Source organism: Podarcis erhardii (assembly GCF_964252035.2).
Source record: "Podarcis erhardii genome assembly, chromosome: 15".
NCBI classification, from domain to species: domain Eukaryota; kingdom Metazoa; phylum Chordata; class Lepidosauria; order Squamata; family Lacertidae; genus Podarcis; species Podarcis erhardii.
Window position 1 is genome coordinate 15,431,330 of NC_138505.1, and position 17,336 is coordinate 15,448,665.

General features: G+C 47.8%; 1 protein-coding gene across 23 annotated transcripts in view; it reads left to right on the forward strand.

Moving 5' to 3' along the window:
* The window catches only part of NRXN2 (neurexin 2), a 303,692-nt gene that overhangs the window by 70,248 nt on the left and 216,108 nt on the right, over positions 1-17,336 (forward strand). For 16 of the 23 annotated variants that reach the window (XM_081842385.1, XM_081842384.1, XM_081842390.1 and 13 more), the window contains one exon: positions 2,804-2,872. The exons of 4 other annotated variants lie outside the window; for them this stretch is intronic. In XM_081842385.1, coding sequence (XP_081698511.1) covers positions 2,804-2,872 — 69 coding nt within the window. The remainder of the gene's footprint in view (positions 1-2,803; positions 2,873-17,336) is intronic. 3 more of the 23 variants (XM_081842388.1, XM_081842387.1, XM_081842401.1) reach the window with 1 other exon arrangement.

The window sequence follows — 17,336 nt, forward strand, 5'->3', positions numbered from 1 at the left end:
ATAGCCCCCAGTTTAAAACACCATAAATTGTGGGGAAACGAGAGTGCTTTATGTCTACTTGACACTGTGGAGGACTTGAAGGAAACAATAATTCTCAGAATATTCAATAGTTTGTTTTACTAGAATGTGAGAATGTGGACAGATTCTGCTTTTACTGTTTTTTTGCTGGCTCCTCATAAACTGGCAAAACCAAAGAGATGCCAAAGAAGTTCCTTTGTGGTACAGCAGCTTGTTGCTCCATTTACAACAAAAACTTACAAATTCAGTTTGTAATTATTGTCTGTAGAAACTGTATAGTACTTTTGATAAACCAAACACGATACTTATTTGGTAAACCAAATTATGCACAATATGGTTTATGTGAACGAAGTGACTGTTGATATTTAGAGAATGCTAGAAAATGGTACTGAATATTATTATGTATTGTTTTTTAATTCCCCAAATCCCAGGCGTCCCCCCCTGAAAACGCCGGGTGGGGAAACAACAGTCCTTCCCCTCTCCCCATGGCTTCAAACATTTGGGAGATTTTAAATCTCTATCCCTTTGGTTACATATATTATAAATAATTATAATAACTATTGTAGCTTGTTGTTTGTAGAAGGGGGGAGGGCGAAGCCAACTTGCAGTACCAGATGCCACTACAGCTTACCTGAGTGGGGCAGGGCAGTGGCACATTTGGGGTGGTGTCGGGGGCCTGGCAGAGCCAATCTGGTGCCCCTGCCTCGCTGCCTCAGCTTCACCCAGGTAAGCCGGTAGTGCCAGTGTTGAGAGGGCGGCTCTGTGGCTCCACTACACAGGCCGCTCTGAGATTGTCACCGGCCACCCCAATCTCTGCCGAGCAGTGTGCCAAGATTCCAGGGGTTTGTGTTCCTTTAGGGTTACCAGCTGCCCTGTATAATACAAGATTGCCCCGTATTTCAATATAAAACGCTATGTCCCATATTGATAACAGTTTTGTCCTCTTATTTCAGATCTTTTTCTCTTTCTCTTTCTCTGCCAAGTTAGGGATCCTGTCCAAATGCATGTGTGTGAAAGGGCATGTATTTAAGCTCTGGGTAGCCAAGCACAGACAGATTTGCAAACTCTTGTGTATGTCTGCATGCACATGCATGTGTGACAAATTCCAGAGGGGCCATCCTGTCAGGCTGCAGTAGATTGTAATGGATTGCTTTGAAGTCACTTCAGTACCGGATTTTGTGTGTGTGTGTGTGTGTGTGTGTGTGTGTGTGTGAAATTGTCCACCAACCGCCCAGCCCCATCCTGTATTTTGCCAGTGCCAAGGTGGCAACCCTAGGCATAGTGGAGTCTGTGGTTTATTTGCACATATTTACACCTGAGTTTTGGTGGAGGGATTGCAGAATATTACAGCCCAGGAGCATCTCTTGTTGGTCTCCTGATAGCTTCAGCAAACTTGGGTCCAGAGCAGAAGCCAGCCATGTTCCCTGGTCTCTGTGTGCAGCCTCTCCCAGCCAGCCCAGCCTCTCCCTGCCCCCATTTTCAAACCTCTCTTTAAAAACACCACAGCTTTCCTTCGGTTTACATCACCACCCACTGTCCACTTGGAACTCCCCGCTCCCAGCTTACACTGAAATCCTATACCTCGTCTTTGTCTCTGTTCACCATCCCCTCATGGGAGGAAGGGCTCACACTCCTCTGTTGCCTGGCACAGGGTAACTGCCCGTGTCGGTCGACCATTCCCTTCCTTTGAACTACATTATGGTTCTTCTTCCCAGGCGATTCCTGCCCAGGAAACTGATTCAGCCTGCATTTTTACACTGCTGAGCTGTCTCACACCCAGGTGAAGCCTTTCAGGCATTTAGTAATTGCCTACATTCACTAACTCTAGAAATTATTGGGTGGCGGCGGGGGGGAAGGAACCTGGTACCCAGTACTTTAAGGGATGCCTGCACGCATCCCAGATCATATCACTATTTATAGCTGGCCAGCATTGAGCCAGCATTTTCTATAGCTACAGTTAGCACAAACTGGTTTGCAACCCTGGTCCTAAACGGGTTTGCAAAGGGTGAGTTGGGCAAACTGTAGTCAGCACGACTTAACAATAACCAGAATTAGCTCTGAAATGGAGGGCAGGGCGGGGAAGCAAGGTCTCAGGTGGCTCCCCCAGTAGAGCCAGTTTGACCTCTGGGCACATATAAGCATATTGATTGTGTTTATTTGTATGGCCCCTTTCCAGGGTGCGTGTGCTGTGCCCAAAGTGACTTGTGGCAAGCATTCATATTCTCAAAATACAAAGTGTGTGTGTGAGTGGTGGTGGTGGTGGTGGGGAGAAGTCACAGAATCATAGAACTGTAGAGTTGGAAGGGACCCTCAAGGATCATCTAGCCCAGACAACCTCCGTTGAAAAGCCTCCACTACCTCCTATTCACCACTGAGCGGCTCTTACCACTAGGAAGTTCTTAACTGCTGCCGAAATAATAGAATAAAGAGTTGGGTGTGACCTTGGAGGTCATTTGGTTCAGCTGCTTGGTCAATGTAGAGTCTACTGTGCAGGATGTCAGCACAGCATCCCTGACAGGTGGCTGCCTCTTCTTAAATGCTGTTCCTGCTCCTACAACTAAGCCATTTGAAACATTTGGAAAGGGGGGGAGGAGTGAGTGTGTGTTTACCTGCAACCATCTTATCCCAGAAGTCTAATTTTGGAACGGATCATTCTTCTGTTGCACTCTGGGAGGTTCAGCCGGTCATTGGTGTCCAGGCACGTGTGGGGCTGATGCGCTGTGCCTGGGGTGGGTCGGGGGGCTTCTGGCCTATCTTCCCTAATGCTGTGGTTCTGCTTCTCCAGTAGGGTCCCTACTGTACTCGGAAGGGGGGGCTGGGAGAGGAGCCAGTGAGGTGCACCAGACATCAAAAGGTCAGTGTAAACCCTCCCTTTCCTCCTTTCCCCAACCTCAAAGCCTCTGTGTGCCTGCAGCTGAATTAGGAGTGCAAATTAGGTTAAATGGGTCCTCTTTGCTTGGCTTACCTTATTTACGTTGCCATAGAGTATGCAGGCTTTTGGCATTAGCATAAGTGGAAGTGACTGGGAAACAGTGGCAATTCTTGTTCCCTTAAGGCCAATATTGCTAATTGTGGCTTTGCTTCCTAGTAACATGGGCTTGCTGATCAGCCGGTCGGCGGTTCGAATCCCCGTGACGGGGTGAGCTCCCGTTGTTCGGTCCCTGCTTCTGCCCACCTAGCAGTTCAAAAGCACGTCAAAGTACAAGTAGATAAATAGGTACCACTCCGGTGGGAAGGTAAACGGCGTTTCCATGCACTGCTCTGGTTTGCCAGAAGCGGCTTAGTCATGCTGGCCACATGACCTGGAAGCTGTACGCCGGCTCCCTTGGCCAATAAAGTGAGATGAGCGCCGCAACCCCAGAGTTGGTCACAACGGTACCTAATGGTCAGAGGTCCCTCTACTTAACATGACTGAAGAGTTTGGTGAAACCCAGAAGCTTGCTTTTGCCCACAGCCACTTAAGTTGTCCCACATTCAGCAGCTCTGTTGCTGCCTGCCCTTTGGCACCTAGGCATCCACCACTGTCTGCTAAAGCCTTTGCCAATGTGCTGCCCCTCCAGATGTTTTGGACTACCCATCAGCGACCCATAACACCTGGAGGGGCACCAGGTGGGAGAAAGCTGCAGTGCTGGAGCCATTGAATGTGCTTCATGATGATCGGGACTTTTGGTTTCCACATTGCTTGTTTGACGCCACCCAAGTCCCACAGCCCAAGTCGCCCATGAAATGACATTGTGGTGCTGATCCCCTTTAGCTGGAACTGTGAAATGGTGGGTGGCAATCAGAATGAAAGTAAATCCCACTGTGTGCATTGGAGCCTATTCCAAGGAAATTGCACCCAGGGCTGCAGCCTTAAGCTTCGGTACTCTTTCCTACAAAAGTCTGGGAGGAGAGAATTTCAAGCACTGAATAATTTGCTATAGGTACCTATTATTAATATTATTATTATTAAATCTTATGTAGATTGATGCAGTGCTTTAAAATTTGCCACTGCTAATGTGGCTGGAGAAGGGCCCACTGCTTGAGGGAACTCCTGGGGTTTGCAGAAGTTTTACAAAAATATACTTAGTGTGCATTATAACTTAAAATAAAATAAAAAAGCCCAATGACAACTGAGCATGTTCAGTGGTCGTGGCATGCTAACTTAGGGTCCGTACGTGCTGAGTGATAATGTGCATTCAGTGCTAGAGGCAGGTGCTGTACATGCAATGCCATCCCCATGACTTCCCCACCCCATGCTGTTTGTGACTCTAAGGCACATTCTGCAAGAGTAGTTATAATCCGCTTTGTGCCACGTATGCCCTTCCTAAAAGCTTGCTGCCTACATGTGTATGCAGAGAGAGAGAGAGAGATAGTGCTTCCGCTGGTCACCTCCGATTGGGGCAGACCTACTGGCCTTGCATGGCTGTGCCACTCCCCCTTGCCATGTTTCTAGACAGGCTAAAGGTGGAAGCAGTAACTCTGTATGCCCTTGTTTATCGGTGTGTTGACACACCAATTTCTAGCCCCTCTCTTCTGAAAAACTAGATATATCGATAGATAGAAAGACAGATACATTAGATAGTATGTGTGTGTGTGTGTATATATAAATATGGTCTGTGGAACCACTAAGTAAGGGGGGGGGGAGCGCACTGTTACACACTAATTTGAATAATGTCCACCTATGTGTATGGGCCATTTGGATATAGCTGCTGCTTTAGGTGATGTTATTGGGTGAAGGTGTGTACAATTGCAAACTGCTATCTGCAAAAGTACCCTGCGAGGAAAGGACCCTTGTGTGCTTCAAAAGCCTTAATCTGTGTCTCTCTGTGTGCGTGTGTGTCATGGGGTGTCCAGGAAGAGGGAGCAGTTCACTGGAGTGGTGAACATTTTGTCTTTTCGCTGTTGGGTTGCTTGATTTCGAAACATTCGCAGGAGCATGAAACTTTGGCTCATGCGTTTCCCCTCTGTGGCACAGAATAGCATTTCCCGTGGACAACTTTCTCCCTCCCCCTCGCAGCAGAACAGTGCAACCACAACCCTGCAGACAAGGGACAGTCTCTGTTTGTGTATGGTGCATCTTTTTACTGGGGCCTCCTCTGGGTGCAGATGGCTACGTGCCTCTAGTGGAACTGTGGACAACTGTGTGTGCCAGGGGAGAGGAGTGGAGGGCTTGTGGTGGGTGTTAACAAGGTTTGCAGTTGCCTGCAAGTCTGCTGTTCTCACGTGCTGTCCTGGCACCCCTTTTGGGGAGGATCTTTTGATGTTGAGACCTGGGTGCACTCTATCATTTGGCACCCCAAGGGTTAACAAGGCCCTTGGAGATAGACCCAGAATCAATTTTGTTGTAGCAAAAAAAAAGGGAATCAGCATATTTACCAAAGGCGTTAAACGAAATCAATAACCAGCGTGCTAACGATAGGCTATGTTTGAAAGAGCTGTATTGGGTTTTTGAGCTAAATATATTCTCGGAAGTCTATCTGGGAACACAGAGGAAAACCAGCATATGCAGTGAGACTGGTTCAAGGGTAGAAGAGGAAGAGGTGATGGTATTGGTATTGGTTTGGCTGAAGAGACAAAGGGGGTGTCAGAGGGAAACTGGATACCAACTAGGGTAACATGTGTCAGACAAAGAAGGCGAGGACAGACTGTGGGGTGGGTTTTAATAGGTAGGGGAGTATCTATTAATTGCATTTTATCCCTCCCCCAGTGTGTGTGAGCTGTACAGAGTTTTAAACGTCCCTTAGCAGCAAAATTGAAGCATGTAGGAATAGGCCATGAAGCCTTCTTTTAATTAAGTCCAGCTACGAATTAAACTGGCTTCCCCCATTCTTATCCCGCTTAACGAAGAAATCGGACAACAGACTGGAAATATGATTTAAGCTACTCAATAGTCTTGCATTGGTTTCCAGTTTCAGCAGCAGTAAAAACTGTGCAGGTAAAATGCCTCCAGTTTAGCAAGCACAGGGCACATCTGCTCTCATGACTGGTCAAGAAGAGGGAGGAGGCCCCATCTCTGAGAAATGCAATTGGAAGACTAGAGGGTGGGCTGGAGGTCTCTCCAAGAAAGACGCACCTGATCTGGCCTGGGGCGAATGCAGAGGAAGGACTGACATTTTCAGCGATCATATCTTTGCTGCACCCTTCCAGAAGGAGTCTGGTGCCTTACTTGCTTACTTTAGAAATGCAAATTTGAAGGGAGTTTGGGCAGAGACAGCAGACCCTGGCTTTTCCAGGAAGTGTTGCAACTCAGCTTCCTTGAGAGCACGCTTCCCTGTGACCTCTAGGTGCCTCTGGTGTGCTTCTTAACCTGGATATTTGGTGGTCCTGGAAAAAGGCTACCTGGGTTGAGAGCACCCACCTTAATGTTTTGCAAGGCAAGGGGAGGGGGGACCAGTTATTCCAGATTAATTTATGTGGCAGTGCGCAGAATCACAAAGAAGGGGGTAGGGCCACAAGAGACAGCACCATTAGTCCAACTCTCCATAGTTTCAGCCCAGAAGTCTTGCCCAGCCCTAACTGGAGATGTCAGGATTGTGCCCAGGTGCATGCAAAACACTTTATCTGTGATTGAACAATAGCTTCCCCTAGAAATAAGGTTCCAGCCCTCATTGTTCTAAATGAAGGGCCTTATACAGAGTCAGACCATTGGTCCTTCTGGCTCAGTTTTACCTGCTCTCCAGCATTTCAGATGGCCATATTACCAGCCCTGTTTGGAAGTGTGACATTTGGGTGGGTGGGTGGGTGTGGGTGTGGGTGTGTTAGCAGGTGTGATCCCTTATATCTGGAGTTAACTGGTAGCACTGAAGTTGTATGAAGTCAAAGAAAGAGAGTTTGCAGCTTCACACCTTCCTCCTTCATGTCTTAGACAGAATTAAGTTCCACCGACGTCCACAAATCTTTCCAGTCCTTTGCTGGTCCCTCTTTAACTACAGGGCTGGCAAAGGGCATTTGCAAGGAAGAGCTGGGAGGAGGGTGGAATTTGCTTAAGTTAAGCCTCCTTCCTTCTTTCCCCCTGAAAGCCTGCCCCCACCCAATCTATGTTGCCTTTTTTTAAAAAGGGGCTTGGGAAGATAGATGCCTTTGCTGAGATGGTATGTGGCTCTGTCCTTAGATATATGTAACCAGGCAAAGGTAGGCTCCTGCCCTATGATTGTCTCCGGTCATCAGGTTTGTCCATGTAGGTGTCTTGGGGCTCTAAGCCTGGCACTTTGTGGGTGTCCATCCCCTTCGCCTCTCCTTCAGAACTGGGGGTGGTGGCGCAAGTCTTGGGCTCAGTGTCCACCTCTCTGTTATGTGTTTGCACGCTCAGATTGCCGCTTGTACGTTGCAAGAAAAACAGGGCTCGCTCATTAGTATGCATAGGTGCAAATTTAGGAAAAATTGTTGTGATTTAAATCAGTAGGAGGACCATGATTGTGGGATGCTGATCATGCTAAGCCTTTCATAGTGTCCACATGATGATGTCATTGGCTTCCCCCCATTTAAGCCAGATGTGCCCTTTTGAAAAATTCCAGTGTGTGGTTTTTTAAAACCACACACACGCCATGTGCCGACCCAGCTGCTGACAGCTCATTTTCAGCAACCCATTTGAAATATTCAGCCCCTGTCTGGAAGTGCCAGAAGGTGACCTGTGTGTGCCTGCTGTCCATGCACTGCTAACTCTTGAGGGGCCCCCCTCCTCCTCCTTTGGACCGTACCCCCATTTCCAGTAGAGGCCAACGCCAAAGGACAGCCATGCGATTGCCCTTCAAAGAGAGGGCTGTCCTCTCTCTTTACGGCACATGCCTACCCCTGGCCCGCCTCTTTGGCCGAGATATTTTGAGCATGTGTGTGCATCTTGCAGAAGCGGTGTCCGATATTGCGTGGGGGCGTTTGCATCCGTGCTGAACCACCTTGCCTCTCCCCGCATCTTTGGAGAGGCTGACGCCCGCCAGCCCCGTCTCTCACTCAGGCACACGCCCCCCCAAAAAACATGCCAGCTGTGTGAAGCGTGAAAACTCCCAGCCTTAATATTTAATTACAAAGTGAGCAATTAATACACTCCGTCCAGGGAGGGTGGGGGAAGACTCCCAGGGATCGTTAACATTAATGATGCATTCAATACAAATAAGATGCCATTAATATAGAAAAGGCTGTGATTGATTTTAATCAGGAAAGGGCAGCTTTTATGGGAGAGCGGGGAACTGTTGGGCAAGGGCAGAAGACCCTGCCACACTTCCTGGGAAAGGCCAAAGAGCTGCCTGGGGGCATCATCCAGCCAACCCTGGGGTGACTGGTGTTGCCTGTCCACTGAGCCTGATTCTTATCAGGGGATAGGTGGGTTGGTGTCAGCCGGTTCACATCACAGAGATCAGTTTCTTTCTGGGGGTTTTAGTTCAGGATGAGGCCAATAGATCTCTGTTGGTCACTTTTCCCTCTGTGTTTTTAAAGTCCTTGGGAGGAATTCAGAGCAGCCCTAAGGAGGCCACTCCTTCAGCACAGGGTTTCGCATTTTCTGACTCTCCGGAATCTGCATGAACCACCTTCATACCTGGAGGAGTTCACTTCTTAGGCAAGACCTTAGATCAGGGGCAGAGCATCTGCTTTGCATGCAGAGGGTCCCAATTTCACCCCTTAGCTTCCTTTGGGGTTTTCTTTTAGAGACCCAGGTAGCAGATGGCAGGGAAGACCTTTCTTTGTTACCCTGCAGAGTGTCTGCCCATCAGAGTAGCAGATGGGGTGGGCTGGATGAGATGCCTGACATTTCTGCAATCTCCAGCATTCAGAAGCATCACTGCCTCCAGCTATGTAGGAGCAGAGCACAGCCATGGTGGCTGTTAGCCATTAATAAACTTGTCCTTCTCCAGGAATTGGTCCAGTCCTCTTTTAAAGCCATCACTAACTCCGGCAGGAATGAGTTCCACAGTTTAACCATGTGCTGCATGAAGAAATTCTTCCTTTTATCTGCCCTGAATCTTCTGAGGTGGGGACTTACTAAGCACCACTCTTTTTAAAAAAGTTTTTTATTTATACAAGAAAAAAACAAAAAACCACAAATACCAAATTACACACAAATTACAAAAAAATAACCATAGACACATACTTTTCTTAGCAAACAATAAAATATCTGTTGGTCTTGACACTAAAGACCCAACCTTCCGTCTATTCCATATTTCAAATTCATATTACTTTTTGCCAATACACACTTTTAACATAATTTAACTTATTCTCAAAAAATCTAATTTCTTATATCTACCTTGCAATTATTACTGAAGTTCCTCGAATGCTGCAACAGAATTTAAACTACTATATTTATTTTTCAGATAGTCTTTGAAAAGCTCCCATTTTGTTTTTTTAATAGAATATTTATTAAAGTTTTCAAGAGTAATACAATATAAAACAAAAAGAAAAAACAACAAAAATACAAAAATACAAAAATAAAAACAGATAGAATTTCCATTTACTTATTTTCTTTTAACTTATTTTCCAGACCTCCTCATACCTCCCTTTCTTATATTCCAATTCAACTTGTTAGTTCAGCAAATCCTCACCATTAGTTTTTACTTATTTCTAAACCTTATTTTTCATATCTCTTAAGCATTACAGCTGGAAACCACTTAATTTCTGTCCAACATCATTCTAACATTCATTAATTTTACAATATTTCCGCAAATAGTCTTTAAACTTCTTCCAGTCTTCTTCCGCCAACTCTTTTCCCTGGTCTCGGATTCTGCCAGTCCCATATAGTCTATCATCTTCATCTGCCATTCTTCCAGAGTGGGTAGAACTTGTGTCTTCCAATATTTTGCGATAAGTATTCTTGCTGCTGTTGTCGCATACATAAAAAGAGTTCTGTCCTTCTTTGGCACCAATTGGCCAACCATGCCTAGGAGAAAGGCCTCTGGTTTCTTCAAGAAGGTATATTTAAATACCTTTTTCATTTCATTATAAATCATTTCCCAGAAAGCCTTGATCCTTGGGCACATCCACCAAAGGTGAAAGAATGTACCTTCAGTCTCTTTACATTTCCAACATTTATTATCGGGCAGATGATAAATTTTTGCAAGCTTGACTGGGGTCATGTACCACCTGTATATCATTTTAATAATATTCTCTCTTAAGGCATTACATGCCGTAAATTTCATACCGGTGGTCCCTCCCTAGTTTTGTTTTAGAAGACGCTGGCCTTTTTTCCTTGATTGCATGGAGTCGTCCCACTTTTAAATCCCGGGAATTTGGCAGGAGATCCTGGGGCTTGAACCTGGGGCCTTCTGCATGCAGAGGGGGTGCTCCACCACTTAGCTATGGCCCTTCTAGGGGGCACGTGCCCTTTCTGCTGGCAGGTGGTCCAGTTAAGAATGCAGGAGACTGCAGGCCAAAGTGTTCTGTACTCCAGCACAGCAGGGATCAGCTGTGCTAAAGAGGATACCTGGCAAGACGAGCCCTGCTGTGTGATTGGGCACATTTGCATAGAATCACAGGAATCGTAGAATCGTAGAATTGGAAGGGACCGCAAGGGTCATGCAGTCCAACCCTCTGCAGTCCAAGAAACTTGCCCAATGTGTGGTTCGAACCCACAACCATGAGATTAAGAGTCTCATGCTCTGCCAACTGAGCTATTCCAGCATGCATTTGTGTGCTTTGCTGTGAAGGACATGTGTGGTGGTGGGGGGACTGAGGCCCTTCTTTGACCGCAGCACTCAGGCCCACTCTGAAATTGCCAGGCACTGTGCATAACTGTGCTTTTGTTGAAACACTTGCCTTAGCAGCCCTGAGGACTAGCATCTTTATTTTCTTTTAATGGGCACTGTCATTCTCAGGCTGCCAAATCCTTATCCAGAATGTGCTCTGGGCTGCTTGTGGCTGTGGATTCCTTGCCTGTGGACTCAGGTGGGAGAGGACCCCAGAGCTGTATGGTAGTCCTACTTTCTCTTACTTGGTACCCAAGGAAGAATTTGGGCAATGTCTGTGATGTAAACTCAAGGTGCCATTTGTGATGCTTATTTGCCTGGAAGGGTGTGTGTGTGTGAGGGAGGAGGGAGGAGGACAGCAGGTGTGTTGGGGATTCCAAGTTTGCTAGCAGGGCCTGAATCCTCTGCACTGCCTTGGTGAGCAGCCCTTCCGAGGAGAACAAGCAGACTATAAAGAGCCTGGCTGAGCCTCTTATTCAGCATCTACCTGTTTGCCTTTCATCCCTTGCAGCAGCAGCAGCAGCCCCTCCCCATCCATCCCCCTCCTCCATTGCAGCAAGAGGACATAAACATCCCTGGATCAGGCTGCTGGCTTGGTTGCTATGCCGACCGTGCACTGGGATGTTGGCGTGCTGCGTCCCAAGGGAAGGGGAATAGGATTAATTGTCCCGAAGTCTTGAGTTGATGAGCTAATGACTGAAGCTGGCTGTGCGCTGGAGGGGCGGCTTCAGAGTCGGCGCTGTGGCCTGCCGCCGCCAACACAGGACGCTTTTGGCTCAGTCACGGCCTCATTCTGCGGGGGCAAAGGACGGGCCCCTCCCATGCTGGCAGTTGTGAACGCTCATGGCACAGAGGAGGGGGGGCGTTCCTGCGAGCGAGCAATGGGTGCAGATGTTGAGCTGATCCAACTGCCTGTGCGAAGCCTGCTCACTGCTTGGGTGGGCTCTGGAGCTCTGAAGGGGGGCCATGGATGTGACTCTCAGTGTGCAAGGAGGCTTGTCGGTGCGAGAGCTGGTGCAAGGGATGGGTTCGCATTCTGTATTCATTACACCTTATTCATTATTTGCTTCCCCCCCCCTCCTTCCCCACCATAATGGGAACTACAGGTGATGTCACTCTGAGCTGCTTAAGGAAGGTTGAAGTAAAGATTCTTGTTTTCAAAAAACAACCCTGCACGGCATACCTCATAAGCTTCATGGCTGCACAGCAGTGCTAACTGAGCTCTCCCTGGCCTCATCTGCACTCTGCATTTGCAGCCATATCATAGCACTTCATAAGCAGACATGACTTCCCTCAAAGGATCTTGGGAAGTGTAGTTTGTGAGGTTGCTGAGAGCTGTTAGTTCTGAGGCTCCCTATTCCCCTCCCAGAGCTGCAATTCTCAGAGTAGTCAACCTCTGTCCTCAGGGAACTCTTGGAATTGAAGGGGGGGGGGAATAGGGGGTCTCTTAACAGCTCTCAGCACCCTGAACCAACTATGCTTCCCAGCCTTCTTTTGGGGAAGCTCAAAGTGGGATGATACTGCTGCAAATGCTGAGTGCAGATGTGGCCCAGGTCCATTACTCTTGAGTACTCTTGAGTACCATCCCCAGTAGCCAACCAGCTATTCTGCAAGCCAAGCAGCTGCTCTGCTCTCCAGCTCTCCTTGGTCCTTAACCACCTCCTCCCTAGACCTTTCTGAGTCTTTTTAAAAAGCAGCTGGCTCTCCGGGGAGGGAAGGGCCTCAAGCAAACTGCCTTCCTCTCCCCTTAGCTCAGCTCAGACCCTCTGGTAGACCCAGCGGCGGCTGTGGGCAGGATTCCTGCATTGCAAAGGGGTTGGACTAGGTGTTCCTTGGGGTTCCTTCCAACCCTATAATTCTATGATTTCTATGGCTGGAGACCTGCTTGCATCCCAGGAGGGGAGAAGCCTTTTCTTCAGAGAGAGATGTGGCTCTGTTCTGTTCCCCGACTTGGGGGAAAACGGCTCCTGTTGGTTGACAGAGATTTGGGGGGCAGGGTAGCTGGGATGTTTTCAAAGGGCTATTTTTGAAAGGCAGCTTTTAAGAGGAAAGCCAGCATTTCGAAAATGGATGAGGCTGGCTGGGAGCCTTTCAAGGGAAGGGAACCAGCTCAGGAGGAAAGCAGCCCCTGGGCTGCCCCTGAGCTGAGTCTGGCCTGGGATCCCAAGTGGGGGCGGAATGGGGAGTGAGACTGTGAGCAGGAGTAAAGGAGGCTGCTCCAGAAAGTGCAGGTAGGCAGGCCAGAGCATGAATAGCCTTTTCCCTTTCCCCCAGGGTGCCCTTCCTGGCTTTGGCAATCTTCCCCCCATCTCCTCCTCTCTGTTCCACCCTCATCACTGCCAAGCATCCAGGGTGGCAATGCAGACTGACTGTTGAGGGAGAGGGATGGAGTGACTGAAGTCTTGAACAGGAAGCTACCCACATGGCAGTGTTTTCTTGCTGGTCCCATTTGCTCTGAATTGCAGGAAATTTGCAAACAGTCTTCAAGGGAAGCACCACTTACAGCAGTAGTCTAATGTAGAGGTTCCCAGAGCAAGGATCACTGTGGTCAGGAGTGGCTGGCATAACTATACCAGCCTGAAGCTGCAGGAAGCCGCTTGGGCTCCCTCCCCACTGAACATTCTCAAACAGCAGAGACTTGATTCCTGGGGGAGATGCAACCCCATCATTCCAGATCAGGCAAGCACCCACATTCCAGATCAGTCAAGTCACCCACCAGCCCCCCTGCCTTGTTAGGATCCAGCAGGGAGTTGTGCTGCAACACCCCCACCTTGAGTTCCCACTCAGCAGCCGCAATGGGACACAATGACAGAAGTGGGTGGCTTCATGGAACCTGACATGCTGTGATTGACATGGGGGTGTGGGAATGATAGGGTTGGCAAGGAAGCCTGAGCAACAGTGGGCGAAGTGGCGGGGGTGGCAGAGGAGCAGGGGGCCTCCCTTCACTTGCCTGAGGAGCACCCATGTTTGCTACACCCCATCCCATAACCCAAACAACTTAATTGTGGGCGACCAGAGGGAGGAGGAGAGAGCGTTGCACTTGTTTGCTGCAAAGAGCCCTGCCTGCATGTGAGCCAGTCTTTCTGCAAATCCAAAATGGTTCTGAATACAGTAGTCACTTAAAGAAAAAAAAGCAAAGCAAAACTCACCAGCACTTATGATTGAAGTGGCAAGCTTCCAGGCATCATAGGATGCATCTTTATTCCACCTAAGGCTTCAAGTGGTGTGTACTGTGAAATTCAAGAGCTGCTGGATAGAGTCTCTTGGGCCCCTTTCACAAGGAATATTTACATGTTGGACAGGGAAGATGGATAAATAAGTCTTATATACCCGCTGGAATATGGTGGGATGAAGAATATGAATTCTTGTTTACGGAAAAGCATGAACTACTAGTGCAATTTCATATCTGAGTTCTTTTCTTTTAAAATAAATAAAACTCAAAAGCAGATGTAGATCAGCCTTCCCCAAAGTGGTGCCTGCCTGATGTTTTGGACTACAGCTCCCATCTTGACTGCCGAATTCTGATAATGTAGGGAGTTTGGGGGCTAGAACAACTCCGTCAGCTTGAGCCAAAAAGGACTCTGAGGGGGGCTCTCAGCTCTACAACATGCAAGGCATTAGAAGAACTGCCAAGCATATGCAGAGTATAGCCCTCATCCTGAGAGCCTGCCTGCCTGCTGCTGGATCAGTCCCACGGATCTAGTCTAGCATCTTGTTCTCTCAGTTGCTGGCCAGATGCCCCAATAGGAAGCCTACAAGCAGCACCCAAACCCAAGAGCCCTTTCTCCTCCTGTGGTTTCCAGATACTGGGATTCAGAAGCATTGCTGGAGGCAGAGCATAAGCCATCATGGCTGGTAGCCACTGATAGCCCTCCCCTCTATGAATCGGCCCAATCCTCTTTAAAAGCCATCTGCGTTGGTGTCCATTGCTGCTTCCTGTGGGAGTGAGTTCCATAGTTGAACTATGTGCTGCCTGAAGATGTACTTTCTTTTATCTGCCTTGACTCATTCAGCTTCATAAGGTGTCCATGTGTTCTAGTGTTACAAGAGAGGAAAACCTCTCTCTCTCTGCTTTCACATGCCGTGCATAATTTTATAAACCTCTATCATGTTGCCTCTTGCTTGCCTTTTCTCTAAAGGGCCCCCTCCCTGCCATTTGTGTTCTATGCCTGTCCTCTGGCCCTGATTGTGCCACAGCCAGTATGGTATTTCTCTGCACTTCTCTCAATTTCATCAGCCCCCCGCCCCCTCCAGCTAGCAACATGTCCTGTCCGTCCGTCCCCGGAACCGAAGACTGAAGGACAGTGTAATGGGGTGGGGAGGCAGAATGCCAGAGGCTAGGCAATGTTGATCATGGAGGTGGCTGTGTCAGCTTGCGATGGCCTCAGGGGTGATGGGGGAACAGAAGGCAGAGGGTGCCCCAAGGCCTGGCACATTGTCTCTGGCAGACCCAGATGGGAGTGTGCATTTGTGTGTGTGTGTTTGCCACTTTGAGCAGAATAGGAAAAAAAAGATAGCATTTGTAAGGATTGTGATAAAGATTGCCTCCCTGCCCCACAAGAAACATAGACATTCTCTCTCAAACAGAGCCTTCACTTGGCTTGCATTTTTCAAGGGGAAGTTGACCTGACATTGCCAACTCTCTGGACTAAAAATATGCAAGGATGCCCCCATTCCCTCTTCAAGGGAGCAGGGAGGCAAATTATCACTCTTCTGCCTTTCCTTGTGCTTTAAAAAAAAAAAAAATAATAAAAATAGATGGTTGTAAAAGCACCAAACAGCACTTCACATAGCAAGCTTCCTCTGGAGCCCCTTTTAGGATTTGGTTAATTACTAAAATAATACAGGACATGTAGCTGTGATTAACAAAACAGAGAGTTTAAGGTACAGTATAGTATTCGAAACATTGCCATATAAACATGTAAATATGTGTTAAATAGGTCATTTTTGCAAAATAACCCAATAGTGACTGGGAAATGGGGAAGAGAATAGTGTGCCTGCAGTCTGGGTGGGCTGCAGCTTGTGGTGGTAAGGAACAGAGTCCAGGGGGATTCTGTGAAGAAATCCTTTCCTTATAAGCTCCTAGAAGCTGCCTCCAGCCTGACAGCTTTTAGAGCCTTCAGAGGGTTAAGGAAGCTTGGAGGGTTGGGGGCCAGGCACGGCTTTGAGCTTATTGCAAGAAATTTTGTGGTGGGGAATTTAAGGGGGCAGTAGTCTGTTCTGGAAAGCAGCCAGAACAGAAATACAGAGAGAGCCTTGTGACAAACTGAATATTGTTTGAACATTAGACAGGTGCCATCTCTGTTGGCTTTCTGGCACCTACTGAAGACTTTCCTCTTTCAACAAGCCTTTTAACTAGAGATCTTTCCCAATCTGCATCTGTGTGGGAATTGTTTTGAAGATGTTTTTTCGTCGTTTTATCACTTGTTGGCTGCCCTGGGCTCCTTTGGGGGAGGTATGGGATGCACGTTTAATAAATAAGTAAAAAACACACACACACACAATACAAGATACAAGCATTTAAAATATAATTCAGTACAAAATAAACTTATATCACAATAGCAACCTAATACTGCAGGCCAGCCGCTGTAAATACCCTCAGAGGTTTATGGGGGTCTTACCTTACTCCTTTCCCTTTCTCTCACCACTGAAACCCCTCCAGTCCTGAGTACAACACTCAGATCCAATCCAGGTTATTTCACATAGACGTTTGCCTCACTCACCACCAGGACTGGAGAGGAACCATTACCTGGACTGAGTTAAATTACAAGCCTCTCTGCATCCTGATACTTTAAGACAGGGGTCAGCAAATCTCCTGTGTCTTGCGAGTGGCAGGGGCTGGGGCTGGGGGTGGCGGGACAATGAGCGGCATGCGAAAGGGCTCTGGAAAGGGGCTGGCACCAGCAAAGCCCAGCCCCCTTCCTCCTCTAGGCAGGGCGGGGAGAAGCCAGGAGGAGGGAGGGAGGAGGCGCCACTGGGTTGGGGGGGGGAATGTTGCAGCCCGAATGATCAGAATCAGATCCACGTGGCAATTCCCGGACTGTCCATGGACCGGATCCAGAAGGCAATTGGGCCAGATTCAGCCCCAGGGCTTTAGTTTGCTGACCCATGCTTAAGGCATACCTGATAATTTTATACAATCACTGCTGGCTCACTGACATCTTTGAGTACTCTCTATATTAGTGGTTCCCCATGACTCAGGCAGGTGGGTCCTATCCACCAGTATCGTGGGCCAATTATGTGGAACTCCCTCCCAGCTGAAATAAGACAGTCCCCCCCACCCTCTGAACCTCCAGATTTTTTTTTAATTTCAACAGGCATTTTAAGCAAGCTCTTCTGATTTTACAGTTCATTTTAATGGGTTTTGTGATATATACTGCAATCCTCTTGTACACTGCTTAGAAACTGTGATACTAAGTAGTATATAAATTATTAAGATAAGTAATACATGCAAAGCAGGTGCTCTACCCGCTGAGCTACGGTCCCTTCCTCAGGCTTACTCAGACTGTTTGTCCATCTGAGCCCAGTAATGCCTGTCCTAACAGGGTTTCAGTTAGAAAGAAGGGTCTTCCCTGCCACCTGCTCCCTGACTTTTTGAAGATGCCAGCATTTGCTTTTTTGTTTTTGGGTTTTTTTAAAATAATATTTATTGAAGTTTCGAAAAGG